Here is a 16,807-nt window from a genome sequence, read left to right as displayed (position 1 = left end):
TTGAAATTGGTACTAATTATTAGAAGTTCTGAGAATTTATGTACTGCTCATTCACAAAAAGCATAATTTCTTAATATACGTCATCATATGTAAAGAAGGCTTAAACATTTGCTGGAGGAAGATCCTCCATATTAACATGCAGTGCCAAAAAGAGCAAAATGTAAACAAAATAAAGAACACACTTATCTCACCAGCTGCTTTGCTTCCTTTTATACAATGCATTATGATTTTTTTGGTAATTTTTAATTTTTCAGAGTATTTTATACTGTTTTCAGGACAATTATTACTTATTTTAAAAGATTAAAAGAAGGAAAACATCTTTACATATATATAATTGTTAATTTACCATTTTAACTTCAGCACATAAAACTGCTATATTTTCTAGAATAAATCTAGGTTAAGTACAAAATCTGCAAATATATCTTCCATTGTTTGCTTTCCTCTTATCCATTCTTTTCTGAAATGAGAATTTTGAACAGGCTACTTTTTATTTACCTTCTTGTTTTCTGTTATTTGAGAACTCTTAAATTTTTATATCAATCATATTAAATCTGTAATCCCAAATTATTTCTTAGCAAGCTACTAAACTCTTATTCTCCCCTGATGCTTGACACGTAAGAGGAAACATAACTTACTGTATGGAAGGCCTCATTGATCTGTGTAAAACTTACCTGCATTATACTCTCTAAATCCCATAACACCTAAGGGAAGGATCAGTCCAAACACATAAAATGACAAATATAGAACAAGAAATTATTCACACAGTATTTTTAATAAATGTTTTTACTGCTTCATAATACTCTCCAAAACCAGAAAAATGCATATTTTAATACCACATTTTAAAACTCTTCAATTTCCAGCAAAATTTGGTGGATTAAGTCCACAATTCAAACAGTATTTAATGCTTTTCATAAATCTTTTCCAGGACATTTCTCTATTGCTATCTCTCTGCCTTTTAAAAACATACAAATATTTTGTTGCACTTTTGTATCTGTTTTATTATTACACAAAATAAAATATCAAGGCTTAAAATATAAAACCCCATAAACTCAATAACCAATTACTAATAATATTTCTTAGTGGATAAATTAATGAGATAGATATGTTAGGAAAAAAACCTTATGAATCAGTTTGGGAAGATATCACAATCATTTTATTGCAAGAAAAATGAATGCATTACAGGTGAAGAAAATATGCAATGATTACTACAAAGGAAAAACAAAATGAAGATATGAAAATTAGTATGTCCAGAAAGAGCACAAGTATTACTTAAAATGTATTAACCTGCAGCATGGAAAATATATATTTCCCCAAACTCTGACATCTAAATTTATATGCTCATACATCTCACATGCTTTCAGAACAGGACCTTGAAAACCAATCCTGTGCAATTTGGAACTCTCATCTCCCACTCCACACACACAATGTATTGGAAGGTGATGGTATAAGGGCTGCACTTGTAATGCAGCTCTCTTAATACCCAGAATAGATGCACTGCAATGCATGACTAAAAATTATCAAATACAAGATTTGCGTGATATTATTAAAGTTTTAAGGATTTAAATGGGAAAAAACCCCCAGATAATTTTATTATTTTTTGAGTAATTGTATGAATTCAAGAAGCAGCATAAAAGCAAAGGTGTTATTCTATGTAGTAAGCAACTAACATTATATGTCTGATCTAGGTATGTAAGTGATAAGTTCTACTTTCCTAAACAAAAACTGCATGGAGACCCAGAGAACTCTAGGCTCCCTTCTTCCACTGCATTTGCTTACAGTAGTATCTGGGAGTTAGCCATAAAAGCAATCCTATAGATTAATATGAGGGAAACAGACTTTTTCCTATTCTAAATTTGTTATCGAACAGGTCTACACTGATTGGCTATACTTAGATTGCTTAATATACCGATTTCTGCAAATCTGTTAAGTAAAGCACCCTACCACTAAGGAAGTCAACATGCAACATAACTAGAAGCAATTATAGCTCTTTTACTGAAGTGCATAAAAACTGGAAGCATTATGTACAACTGATGCAGGCATATATTCTAGGTTAGTTACTATGGGATACAGAAGAAGTTGATTCAAATCCATACAACAATTATGGGGTACAAGATTGTCAACTCAGTAACTTACTGGAATGAAGTGTGTAGGGTACCTATAAAGAGTTAGCTTTTACCAACAGATACATGGATCATTACTGAAGTCAAAATGGGCAGTAGTTTTGGTGTATGAGAGCTTAATTCAACTCACCACTAAAATTTTATCATTCACCTCAAAGACAGCTGTGGTAACTGTTGGTAAACAGGCTAATCAGGCTTTTTTTTAATTACTTCAGTTCCAGGTTTCCAATATCATCTTGGTATCTTTAGATAAAGAAGATGAAGTTGCTCAAACAAAATTAGAAAATATGTTTTAGATGAAAAACTGTTAGATAATTTGCACATTCAATTAAAATCTACTTACGGCCAATTTCATTTAGCAATTATGAATCTGGAAACTAGAGAACAGAGCATCGTGCTGGGCCAAAGATAGCAAATGCTGAACGCATGCACATTAAAGTCACCCCAGTAATTAATTAATTTGATAAAAGCCTAAAGCTAGGATTAGACATTCTATTTATAAAGAAATTCTGAAGCATGTTCTTAACATCTTTGAAAAAAAGTTAACATGTCACAGTGAGCTGTCCTGTGTTTGTACATGTGAGACTGCTTTTACTACTAAAGAAATTCATGCTTACACTAAATGATTTGGTATTCACATTCACAGTGCATGTTTTTGCATGATCTATCTAACTCTTAGCTACTTTATTTATGGACTTTAACTGGTGAAAAAAAAATAAATGACTCAAAAAAAGTATCAGCTTAGAAAACTGACAAATATGCAGCAAAAGATTATGGAAACATGCAGTGGTCTTGCTAAAATTAACAACAGTAAATAGAAAAAATGTAACTGATGTATTACCAGTTTGTGCCATAAATTTAGCAGCATCAGCTTGTTCCTGAGGGACCCTTTTCTCATGAACAGATCGAGGTCGCTGACTTTTAATTGTATGATCTCCCATCATTCCAAATTCTAGAGACAGAATAAAGGTTTATGAAAGCTTGTGTGTAGACATTTCTCAAAAGTCACATACTGTCTCATGCAATATGTTCCTAAACATACCTGGAAGTTGCTGGCAAGAGTCAGGCAAGTGATCATGGCAGTTAACATCAACTTAACTTTGCTACACTCAGCTTTCAATAAATACTTAAATTTATGTCTGCAGATTTTCCAGTATGATTTTATTTTATGAACCAACATTCAATGTAGTGACACATTCTATAAATCAGCTGTATGACATGGGACAAAAACAGTTATTCAAATGCAGACATTCTATTCCTTTATTTGAAATCCGTGCAAACCACACCAGAAAATGACTGTGACAGTGTTAGACATTGCTGTTCTGTGGCAGAGCCTGCTGCTCCTCCAGAGGACTTCTATTTCTGCACTCATCTTTCAGGCTGATGAAGCCTTCAACAGAGATAAAAAGTCATCTTTGGGAATGGTGGCAGTGGGAAATTATAATAATTTAGCCAATGAACTGTTTAATTTTTTAGGTTGAATACAGCAGAACAAATGCTTGTGATCTGCTTCCTTCCTGAAACCTCTAAGTTAAAAGACTATAGATTCTATTTTACTCTCCACATTGATTTTAATAGGGAAAACCCATGAAAAATCGGTGACATCCAGCCCCAGAGTGTGGGAGATGATGCTTTAGTTGTTAATCCTGTTATAACTGCTGTCATTTACCCTCTCTTGTTCCTGTGCAAACCTCCTAGACTTCTACCTTAGCTCTACTTTTCATTTCTGTAATGAAATGCAGGAAGTCTTTTGCACTTAGAGGGGGACTGCTGTATCTTCAGCACAGTTCCCTATGATACTCCCAGGCACACACAGCTGTCTGCAGCTCAGTGCTAAATATTCTGTAAAAAAACACCCCAAAAACTGGGACTCTAATTCAGGAAGCCTGTGCTGGGAAATGTGGGTTAACATTGAAACTACTTCAACTACAATCACATAAAGTTTCTGATGAGGCAGAAGGTGTCTGAAACACAAGGAACACAAACATTAAAAAATACCTTACTGCTGGAAGGTTACCTTGCAAATGCAAAATTCAAAATTCTCCCCAGTTTGTAAAGGCATGAAGATAATAAAACTTACCTTTCTGCCTCAAAAACCACAAAACATTATATGATATGTAAATATCCCTAATAAATATTATTTGCAAACACATTGTCTTGATAAATAATTTAAAACATTAACATTTCTATTTAAAGAAACAATAAAAGGTAAACTTATTTTAAGGGGTCAATCAGAAGAAAGAGGTTTTTTCCCTTTCTAGTAAACTATTCATGTATTTCTCCAAATTAGCGTTTCTTTTTGTAAATATTCATTACTGGCACCACTTAAAATATAAATTTAATTATTCATTTGAGAACAGCAATGCAGTTCACATTCTAAAGAGAATATCTGAAAATATAATTAATAAAATATATTTTGAGGATTAAACATTCAACATTTTAATACATCCCAGAAATAAATATAAGATATTTATGATATATGTGTATATATACACATGCAAATATATTATATGTATGTGTATGTATACATATATGTGTTAAAAATTCTATGAATAATTTTTTTCCAAAATACACCTCTTCTACAGCTTCTCTGATTTAAGATAGCTTTTGATTCTGTGGAAAATCTCTTATTACAATTAATATTCTAATGCAAACTGTGATTAGAATATTTTTTACAATTTTTACAAGGTGCAGTACAGATGACACATTTAAACTGTAATTACTAGCATGGTAATGGCAGGAGACTTTACATAGCTTCTCCCCTGCAGAGGCTGTCACAGCAAGGCATGTTTACTCTGAGTTTGCTGCCTGCATGGTCTCTGCTTGTCAGGCAATTTAGAGGGTATGGCACCATTCTTGCAGAAGACTTAGTTCTACTTTTGAAGGTACAGAGTGCAATAATGGGAGACCTTTGCTAGAGGAAGGCTTTCCAGAGGCATACAGGGAGGTGGTGAATGTTCTGGTCCCAGTCCTGCAGCATCTTGTGCTGGGTGCAGGCACATGCAGTGTCCTGCAGGACAGAGACTGCTGGTGGAGAGGCAAAGGGATGTCTGGGAGATCAGTTTTCTGCATTGTGGATAATACCTGATGGAGCCCCAGTCATAATGATGGAGTTACAAATACCACTCAGCGTGATTATAATGCCTCGGTTTTTTCATTTTTCCACTTAAGCAACAAAATATTTTCAATTCACTTCAACTATTGCTGATGGTCTTTGAGATGCACTTTTCAGCTAATCTCCCTTTGATATACTAAGCATTTATATAGCAAGTATATATTAAAGATAAATTTTTCATTACCCAGATAAAAATATTTTTATAAGTTTTATCAAAAAAATGGAACCAGACTTATGCAATGCTCTTATTTTCATATTCAGCTGAAGTATTTAACCAAATGCCACATGAGAACAAAAGCAGTACCAGGAAATGCAATGTACTGGCATGGGTGAGACCTCATTAAAATTCAGGCCTCATGAGAGAAAAAAAAAAGGGTCAAGTGCATTTTTGTAATGGGATCAGAAATGTCCACTTTCTGTGTATAAGTAGAAACAATGATCTCAAAATTGTTTAATCTAAGGAGTTTAAGAGTAATGCATTTTTATGAAGCATTTTTAATATAATATCTTGTTTAAGTTTGCAATAAATACTAAATAGAATGAAACTTTCCTTCATTTTCAGATCCTAGGTAATAAACACAGAAGGTGAACCCATTATGCTGTTTTTTTTTTCCCTCAATACTTCACAGAGAGGCAGTATCTAAATGCTGTCTGGGCTGGGAAAGCATTTTAACCCAAGTCAGTCTAGAGTATGACTAAATGGCACAGAAGTTTCAAGGATCTGTTTGTGTGGGAAAGGTGGTAAGAACCATCCTAATGTAGGCAGTATTATAGCACAGAGGTGTCCTGCAAGGTCAAGTCAGCATGATTCAAGACCTGATATCTGGATATAATATTGGATATTTGAATTGACATTCTCAGTAAATTAATTTTTATCATTCTCACTCTTCTTACCTAATTTTTGCTGCCGAAAATAAGTTTTCTAACCCAGAAGAAGGTATTTTTGTAGACATTAGTTTCTGAAGAGAATTTTTTTGGTGATGTCTGTCCTAAATTTTATTTGGGTGAAACAGGACAGTTCTTCTCTAGCATCTCTAACATTGATATTAATCATATTGTTTCATTAAATACAGGGGGAAAGCAAATCCTTTCAGCAACAAATAGGTGCATGGTCTAATTCAGAAATTGACAGTGTGACTCTAAGTTAGGCCTGAAAACATGCAAGGGTTTTAAGCCTTTTTATTACATTGTTAATGCTATAATCTACACAGCATGAAGATAAAAACCCATAAATATCTCAAAATGTAAATAAAAATAGCATTATGGGGAACCTTGAATCATTTTAAACAGACCAAGACTTGTAATAAATCATAACGCATTCCAAACATTTGTGGTGGAAAGCATCAGGTTTCATTATCTGATAAAAGAATTTATTCTGCTGTCAGTGGCTATGGAAGCACAAGGGATCACTGCAATAGGAGGCCTATGTTTTTACTCCTCAGCTGCTCATAATGGATCAATACTTCAAAACATTTCAGTGATGCATACATTTTAATATGGATATGCTGTATCATTTGGTTAAACATTGGAACAGACTGCCCAGGGAGGTGGGGGAGTCACCATCTCTGGAAGTGTTCAAAAATGATTGGACATGGTGCTTAGTGCTATGGTTTAGTTGGCATGGTGGTGTTTGGTCAAAGGTTAATGATCTTGGAGGGCTTTTCCACCCTGAATGATTATCTGATTCCATGATTTCATTTTACATATAAGCAGAGGCATGTAATATAGTTCCATGCCTTCTTGGACAGAATAAAAAATTGCAATTCCAAAGTTTACAGTTTGGTATTATTTACAGCTCTTATCACCAGTCCCATTGGCTTTACCTTTATTGTTATGTTATGTTATGTTATGTTATGTTATGTTATGTTATGTTATGTTATGGGAATTTTTATTCCTATTGAGTAACCTTTTTAGTTTTTAGAGGAGAAGCTAAAATCTTGCGGCCAGTGTAGGTGTGCATTTTTAGAAGAGGAGAGAGGTGCCATGTGCTCTCTGTAGGGATAAAGAAGAAAAAAATCTGTTAACAGTGTACAAATGCAAACTAGGACAACTGAGAAATACAAAAGAAAAATACCAGCTTTGCAAGGTTCTACTCACCAAGTCTTTGCTTTTTGACAAGTGGATATTCTTTAAAATTAAGGTAAATATCAAACAAATTTTAAGGCTATTTTATGATATTCATAACATATATATTTGTTACATATATATCCTAATCATCAGATGACATTATAAACCATGTTGGTCTGGCTTTTATGGCTATTTTTTATCATATTTCATGGGAACTTCAGAGGAAAAATGTATTATGGTGTACCATCTACTATGAATTGTGCTATTTATGGTTCAGGACACACTGGCATTAATATAAAAAGCCTTTTTCATCATAGAAGTTGGTGATGACATCATAAATGAACTAAAACCAAAAAAAAGTGGTTCTGAGACCTCCAGGGTTACCCCCTTAGGACACACACAATGCCAAGGAACTTCTGAGAGTTGCTGAGTGTCATCAGCTTGTACAGAACAAGTAGAGCAGTTTCCTGAAAGCTTTTAAAAACCTTTAAAGCAAAAGGAGGCAGTCAACCCCCCAAAGTGACTGTCATTTTCTGTCACCCACAATGCTCCAGCAGCGTGATTCATACTACCCTACCCACTCCTGAACTGTAACTAGCCAAACAAGTGTTTTCATTTACTCTTGACTGCTGAATGAACAGAATAGACCTTGCAGTAGCATGGCATCCTCTCTGTGCTAACACACAAATATTTTTCCCAGAAATTATGCAAAATGCTGATGTAAGTCTCATGTGAAGGGGGAGGAGGAGAGGGGGAATGGAAGAAAGAAGACTACAGAAATATATAAAGAATCAGTCTGTTTAAATCAAATTTTGGGATGCAATATTAACTAATTTCAGTAGATCTGATAAATTTCTGACTTCCCAGAGCATGAAAAGGTTTTCTGCACATTTTTTAACCCATTTTAGAGGTTCTCCCACAAAGATACACAGCAGTAGCACTACTTGGGGTTTCTCATCACATTGGAACTGGTCAGTACAATTTCTTCTGGTCACTAGATGGCAGAATGTGTGTTGACTTGGAAGCACAATTTTGCATTGACTTAAGAAGCTGTGACTTTCTATTACATTTTCATTATAAAATTATCTCTCATATATATACATAATAAATATCGCTACATTCAAAGGACTAAGAGGTTTTTGTTTTCTTCTTTATTTTTAGTTATTCTTTTGTAGGTCTGAAGATTACTAAAACCCCAACAAAACACCCAAAATGAATAAAACACGAATTGCAGGGCTTTTTTTTTCCTTGATTTTTTTTTCTGTTTTTTTTTTTTTTTTTCTTTTTCCCTTACAGTAAGCCCTATGACAGAAGGAAATCTGAGTAGCATTCTCACTGTAGCAGTGTACCCAGACCCCACAAGGAAGCATTTGTTCTCTAATGCTGCATTGGCAGGACACAGAGCTTCAGGGCATTAGTGAATACCATCACTCTGCAGTACAGATTTAAGCTATAGCTTTCTATGGGAACCCCTTAAAATGATATTTCCTCATGAGGCAGGCAAGCTGCCAAAAGAGTAACGTAACTATTAGCTGAATTAGATTTCCATGGGAACCTCTTCTAAGTGAATGTGGAAAACGTTCTTAAAACAGCCTTTGCTTACTTCCTACGTAGATCCTGGTCCCATAAAAAGTCCCCTTTTGGCTCTCCAAAACAGTATAGAAGAGCTTTGATCAGTTCCAAACTGAATGGAATAATTTCTTTCAATAGAGTGAATTAAGGTCTGAACTGAGCTGTATTCATTAGGACAGTGAGAAAAATATGCTAGTACTCATGAAAACATAGAAAGGATTTTATGATAATGGAAATATGAAAGGCAAAAGCATTTGTACTAACACAGTATATTTTTTAGATTGTACTAAATTATTGCATTTTATGAAATAAAAGACAGGTAAACATTTGTGAGAAATTAGATACAAGATTTCTTTACTCTTGTAGACAGAGATATCCTAATACATATATGTATGCATTCTTTCATCTCTCAAAAAATTAGGGAAAACAATTATGTATTCTAAACAGTCAACATATTGTACAAAGGTAATTAGTTTATATTCATCTCTAGGGAGACCCATTTACTCCTAGGACATAACTTTGGATTAATACTACTGCTGGTATTTTAATGACATAAGAAATGAAGTATTGCTGAATTAAAATATAAATGATAGCACAAATCCCAAGGAGCAAGATTTCTCATGGCAATGCAATCTGCTGTCTCTCTGTGCATCTCTGCAGTGACTCTCTTGGCCAGCCATTATCTTTAGTAGGATCTGAACCTGTTTACTTATTTGATCAGTGGATTTGAACCTGGTTACAGATTTGATAAGTGAAGAATATCATAAAGATGTAATATTTCTTCACTTTCAATGTGCAGAGAATGTTGAAACCGTGCAAACTCTATTATTAGCCTTCCTGGCCCCAATTGCTCATCACCATTCACCTGATGAGCAGGTGTATGGTGATGAGCAATTGGGGCCAGGAAGGGAAATAACAGAGTTTGCTACAGGAGAAACTGAGAATAAAAATCCGGTAAAGTGACTCATACCTGTTCAAAATGAATGTAAAATGTCACCATAGCAGGTAGTGTGTTTTCACATGGGCTTTGCAGAATTATAACTAAGCAAACAGGAAAAGGAGGGGTGGATGGAAGCCCAAAATGCAACTTCACCCCTTTTTATATCTACCAAATCTGACATTTGTAATTATCATAGCCAGGTAGGCAGAAGATGCTCTGTAGTTCACATTTTTCCCATTCTAATATTTCCCTAGTAATCCATCCCAAAATGGTTGTATTCAAATAAAATTAACAATACTGATAAAAGCACTTTACATTTTCAAGTTTAACATTTAAATCCTGTAAATACAGCAGTATGTTATTCTCATACTCCATACTGTTTTCTCAAGATACATGAATGTAATAACACATTAAAGAATGAAAGCACAGGGGCTTACCTTTATAAATTTTTGTTTTTTAAAATGAAACACTTTTAATGCATTCTCTTGTAGTATTCTTATCATTTGAATGTTTCTACTATAATAACTTATTCATGTGTAGCCGCTAAAAATTTAAATCATTGTATAATAATGATTCTTCAGTATCTTCATTTCTTCCCTAAATTTCATACTATTTTACTTCTGCATTAAGTATTTTGCTTTTGCCATATATTGAATTAATTGAATTACTGTTATGGTTAGCCAGTGGAGGAGTTATTTCAGAATGGCACCATTTTTATATAAACACTCTGTTTTCTGCAGCAAACTACGTGGTTATTACACACAGGCCAGTATGTGCCTCTTTAGTGTTCTGTACAATTAAAAGTCAAGAGATGATGACTGAGAACAAACTGTAATTTCCTAAGCTATTCTTGTATTCAATAATTCTTATTTTCTGTTCTAGAAAGACTGAAAAAGAAGTAAACTGTAGAAAGCAGGACTCACAAGGACATCTAGACTATTTCCTTGCCCTGCAACTATTTAGCACAGACATTCCTGCAGATGGTTGCCTAATCTTTTCTAAATGATAGAAGCACTCATTAAAATAGGAGATGAATTATCTATGAATTTTTGACAGGGAAGTTTACACTCTGTGAAAGATTCTAAAGCTGTATGAAGGGAAGGAACAAGAATCAATATTTTAAATAACAGGTACTGCAAATTGTAATCACTAAGAACAGTTAAACTGAGTGTGGATGTTTTTTTAGAATGGTTAAAGCTTCTAGGTAAAGCTAAATGATATTGCATGCCTTTTTAAGAGCATTTTCTTGTCCTTATTTAAGTCTCCTAAATTGTTTTTATGAAAAAATAATAAAAAATGGAAGAAGTGTTGCTGGATGTGAATTTTGCACATTACATTTTTATCATCTGTGATACCAAAAAGCTGGCTGTTATGTATACAGACATCATGAATGGCTGCTAAATTTATTCAGAGAAGAGAAGAATAAAAGTAAAGGACAAGAGCCTTGGCTGCTGTAAAATGGCCTCATTCCACCCAGGCAGACTAAAGTTTGAAAGCTGAGAAGGTGTTTACCAAAACAAGAGACCTTCTACTCGAGTTAAGAGGTTTATATAAGCAGTTCACAAGGGTGTGTGCCCTTGCCAGCTGTCACTTGCAGGTTAATTAACACACACATGCAGTTTCAAACATTATTCCACCCAGCTCATCATGGGAGATCTGTGCATGGCACACTGCCCTGATAGGAAGGGTGTTGCAGTGGTTTCCAAAACAGACCTGGAACCTCTTAAGAGGTGTCTTATGGTGCCATAAGTTCTCTCTGAACTCCTGTGGGACATGTGTGGTCTTAAATATGAGTCATAAATAATTCTTCTCTAGTCAATAGAATAAACTTAATGGGAAAAGACAACACAAATGAGAGGAAACCCAGTGATTCAAATTTAAACCTCAGATACAATTTTCACAATCATAGAATCATAGAATTGTTAAGATCAGAAAATACCTCTAAGATCACCTAATCCAACCATCATCCCAGCACTACTATGATGTTCACCTCTAAATCATGTCTTGAGTGCCCATTTTTTGAACACTTCCAGGGATGGTGACTCCATCACTTCCCTAGAGAGCCTGTTTCAATGCTAAATAACTAAAACCAAATCTTAAAATAAATCTAAATCCTTCCTTCAAAAATACATGCGCAGGATTTTAAGTAGGAAAGCACACAAGAGATCTAAACAAAAACTATCAGAGAAAATCTCTTGGACCTAGATATTTTGGGATTTTTTAGAAATAAATTAGATGTTTTCGCTGGCTTTGGTAAAAGCACTTCTCTATATCTCTGAAATTCTGATTTCAGAGTCAGATCCAGCAATTAATTTAAGGAGTCGAGTATCTCACTGAGGCTAAAACCCAATGTTTTTCTTCACTCTCACTGCATCATCCACACTTAAAAAAAGTATCTCAGTGCATCTGCTACCATGTCCTTCCTTCCTAGCACCATGGGCCAGTGTCAGAGAGTACCACAGCTTATTTTACAGGTGTTGCCCATGCAATGCTTCTGCAAAAGCAAACTAAGAGTTCAGCTGCAGATCTGAGCTAAACAAAGCACAGTTTGTCAAACACCTCTTACAGAAGTTCACCCTGAAGCCTGCATTAAAGAACAACTGAGGTGCAGGATTTCTCATCTACTTAACACCAGAAAAAAATACCTTATGTCAAAATATAAAATAATAAAAAAAATCAAAGAGCAGAAGATTTGACCTAGGAGCAGATGTATTCCATAGGCATAATCTATCTGATCACAGTGTACTGCTCTTAACACAGGAACAGCACTTTACTGACTGAGCAGATGAATCCATTAGAATTAGTGAGACTATGATAATGATGCTCTACAGGTTTACCAAGCACATAGATTACTCTGAGACCCATCAATATAATGCTGGTTTTTGCAACATACATATTTTTAAAAAAACTTTTTAAAATGCTGTTTTTCAGCCATGCCAGAGATTTCTACTCTGTCATAGCAAAGTGCCTTCTGGGCCACTTCACTGATTAAATTAGAGAGCAATAGAAAACACAATCTAGTTGACACAACATTGATACTCATAGGGAAAATCATGGGTATGACACTACTGAAGTGGTACATCCTCAGAGGTGGAAGAGCATGCTTGTCTTTCATCAATAAGCACTGAAATAATTGATTTTAGTATTCCTATTATTCCTACATTCTGGTGTGATATTACACACTTGAATCACTTAAAATTCTCACGCATGCCCTACAAATATTACTGCAGCAATCTATACCTTATGACCTCCACAATGATTAACTGAAGTGTACTCTATAGAGCTTCTCCTACACATCTCAATAATAAGGATCTTTTAGAAGTGTCTACTCCATGATGGCTCCATAAGATACCTCTTATATAATTCATTTCAGCTTGTCAGCAAAACATGCAATGTGGCTACCTAAAAGCTGTCTTAGCTCACCATGGACCAACATTTGCAGAAATTATGCCAATAGTTAAGATATATGAATGTGTGGAGATTGCAAGCAGGGATTTTTTTCAGTGAAGGTGTTTTGTTCTGGACTTAGAACTATAGAGTTTGCAATACTCATTACCCTGGGATCTCTGTAACTTACATAAATGCATTCTCAGAATGACCTATTGCTTATGGACATAAAAAAAACCCAAAAACCCTAATATAATTTGGAGAAGTCTGCAGCTCATTATGTTTTACTTAGAGCAAACAGACTTTCCTTTAACAGCTAGAGACCTGTGACTGGGATGTATATCATGGTCTTTAAGAGACTTGAATCTCATCCTACTGCTCCTAACTAGAAACCTTTTTTTTGAATAATCTACAGTGCTGCTTACACATCTTCCCACAGATAGCCTACAAATCTCTCCAAATGCCTCTACTCTGCTGCCTAGAAAGGGCTGGAAAAGAATGAGTTCCCTACAGAGCTCAATAAAATAGCTTTTATACAAAGCTATTTTTAAACAAAAAATTGAATTTCTCTCAAATTAGGCCTTTGCCTCCTTTGTGTTGGCTCTCTGAAAATATCCTAATTATTTGGTTACCTGAAAGAAGTCTACTGTAGGCATGTAGAGTGGAATAATTACATAAAAAAAAATTCTGAATAAATAAATTAAATTATGCTCACTACAGACTTATTTTGACTGTCCAACCAAAAGCAGAAATATAGGTATGTACTTAGATGACCATGGCTCCAACACTACTACCATATTGAACAGATTACATATATATTCATATTCACTGAAGTGATTAACAGGAAACTTCAAAAAAATAATAAGGCAGAGGAGATCATGAGTTCAGAAAACTCAGACAACAACCCACTATCCTGACCACAGAAGTTATACAGCATTCAGTCGAGAGCATGTCATCAAGAGCAAGTTAAGTAGGCTGAAAAACTTATGCTGAAGCTCCTAAAGTAGCAGTTCTAAAAAGACCAGAAAAAAAATCCTAGCTTTAGACCAAATACAGACTGCTCATTTTGTATTGATCTTGAGGAATATTTTTTTCTATTTTCCTAGATATATTTAAGTTTGATCTGTTTTTATTTAAAATGTTACTTCAACTTGATATTCATTTACATCTCAGAGTAAATAAAGTAGTTCTAAAGATTAAAGTCTTATGATTTTAACAACAGTTTTCAGCAAATGAAAATACATTTTTGGTTTTTAAAAATCATTATTTGTTTAATATATAACTAAACTAAACTATAACTCAACTAAAATCTGTTTAAGGAATCCTAGGTTATAAAAGTAACGTGCCATTAGTTTTAATGAAGGTTTGAAAGCAATGCAGCAATAGGTCTGCAAAGCCTGACTGAACTGGAGTGCTCTGTGCCAGAACTGACTCTGGACTCTAGGTACTTACATTTGCAGTCAGGGAAGTTTATTTCCCAGGATGACAGCAGAACCCACTGATGCAAGATGTGGTTATACAAATGCCCACATGCTAACATATGTAAAACATCTCCAAAGGATAGCCTGGGTGCACAAGGTCTACCTCTAGGAAAAGGGCTTGATGCCATATAACTGCACAGGTATAGAATTTAGACCATAGAACAGATGTTTCCATTTTGTCCTTTCATGCAGTTTATGCTTTTCAAAAATCATTACAGGTTCCCGAAAGACATGAAGAAGCAATTTTTTATGTAACAGATTTTGTCCAAAAATAAGTCATTACTGCTAATATTCAGCCCCCTATACTGGTAATCCGAGTTAGCACATATATAATTTTGATAACTTTATGTTGCATTTCAATGATTTCCCACTATCAAAAGAATAGACTTGTCTATTTTATTCTACCTCATGTTGTGTGGTTTTAGAGTAACATTACCTACAAATTACAATACTTTGACCTCCACCAGTGTAAATCAAAAGTAATGAAATAACAGAATTAAATGTGCATATAACTGCTGTGTGAGCAGAACTAGCTCCAGAAAGATTAATTTATCTGGTTTTGAGCAGAACACAGGACTGCCAGACCCATAATAATGATTTTCTAGCTTCTAACTCTATGTTCTGTTAGATCATGAGGATTCTTCTGCATATCCATACTATTTAATGCTTTAGATTACGGGAACAATTGCAGCTAGTTAAAGAGTGATTTCACTAAATCCTTATTCATGATGAGGTCAGCTTGGATTTCCCTATAAGTAGCAGTTTTTAAAAATGTAATCACAGTAAATTATTCCCAGTATTAAAAATGAGACAGTGCAATAACCCAGGAGAAAAAGTGCCAGTTGGGACAATGTTTTTCTTGTTGCTGTTTTCTTACTATTCCAAGGCCCATCACTGTTACTGACTTGAAATGTTATGGTTGTATTCACTGGGTATGTACTAAACTGCAGTTAGGAATATCAGCCACTACATCTTTTAAACATTTCTATGGCAGGTCTTTGGCAGCTTGCTAAAAGAGCAAGAATTTATTAAAAATAGTAAAACATTTGTGCAGAGAAAAATTATTACACGGGACGACTGGAGAATTGGTGCTCTTCTGAACAAATGCCTGTAGCAATAGAGAAGTACACAAATTTTAGTCTGAAAAGAAGATGCTATTCAAAGTACATAAATAAAACTTAAAAAAACCCACCTGACCCTAGAGACAACTCTTTTTTTTTTTTGTGTAAGGAAGGATAAATCCCTTAGCTGGTATTTGTAGTTGAAACAAATTTTAAATCCCACACCAGTTTCAAAAACTAGCTGTAGATCCAGACTTGAGACTAACAGTTGGAGAAATGCATTATTTCCATGGTTATTTAATTACCTAACCCTGGTAGTCAGAACATAGTTTAGGAATTCTGAGACCTTAAGACTTATAAATTCAGGATCCAGGGAATATTTATGACTAATTTGTAAAGAGTCTGCATAAATACCACTCGTTTAAGATGGAAATTGTTGGCAGAGTTACTTCTGGTTTCTCTCCTTCCCTCTGCAAGGAGTAGATCCTCTTACAGGTCTTGGAAATCTTGCAAATAGAAATTTACTTGTTGGACACAGAATTTGGTATACCAGAAAAGAGACTTCTGCAGGCTTCAGAACATCAGGAAAAAGTAGCATTCCTATGATTAACTAAGCAACATCTAAAGAAGAAAATCAGCCAAGCAGAAAAATGGATGAAGGAAAAAAAAAAAAAAAGAAAAGAAAAAAAAAAAAGAGGGAAAACCCAAGCAAAAAAAACCAAAAAATCAAAAAACCCAACCAACAAAAAAAAAAAAAAAACAAACCCTAAAAGCATGTCTCTCCAGAAGCAAAGAAATCACATATGCTTACATGTCTGATTAGGGTCAGTCTGGCTCTGCTCTGCCCAGGAAGATTATAGGGTTGAGGATGACAGAGTAACTTAATCATCAGGGCTTCTGTTTTCATTGGCTGTTTATGAACTTAATTCAGAGCATCCTCAAGGTATGTAAGATGAATGAGATGAATGGTACCGGTTTTAACTGCTCTGCTTTTAACTAAAACTTTAGTATGTCATATATATATACACTCATTTAATTTTATTTACATCATTGTTTACTATTAT

General features: G+C 34.5%; 1 protein-coding gene across 14 annotated transcripts in view; it reads right to left on the bottom strand.

Annotated features, from left to right (window-relative positions):
• Positions 1 to 16,807, bottom strand: part of ADGRB3 (adhesion G protein-coupled receptor B3) — a 448,324-nt gene that overhangs the window by 265,218 nt on the left and 166,299 nt on the right. For 11 of the 14 annotated variants that reach the window (XR_013181240.1, XM_077174780.1, XM_077174786.1 and 8 more), the window contains 2 exons: positions 2,962 to 3,072; positions 672 to 701 (listed from right to left, as the gene is read on the bottom strand). The exons of 1 other annotated variant lie outside the window; for it this stretch is intronic. Coding sequence is in view for 12 of the 13 variants with exons in the window: in XM_077174780.1 (XP_077030895.1) it covers positions 672 to 701; positions 2,962 to 3,072 (141 nt within the window). In the remaining variant the exon portion in view is untranslated. The remainder of the gene's footprint in view (positions 1 to 671; positions 702 to 2,961; positions 3,073 to 16,807) is intronic. 2 more of the 14 variants (XM_077174784.1, XM_054629162.2) reach the window with 1 other exon arrangement.

This window comes from Agelaius phoeniceus, chromosome 3 (assembly GCF_051311805.1).
Source record: "Agelaius phoeniceus isolate bAgePho1 chromosome 3, bAgePho1.hap1, whole genome shotgun sequence".
NCBI classification, from domain to species: domain Eukaryota; kingdom Metazoa; phylum Chordata; class Aves; order Passeriformes; family Icteridae; genus Agelaius; species Agelaius phoeniceus.
The sequence above is the reverse complement of the archived record's forward strand: the minus strand, read 5'-3'. Positions and strand labels throughout refer to the sequence as shown.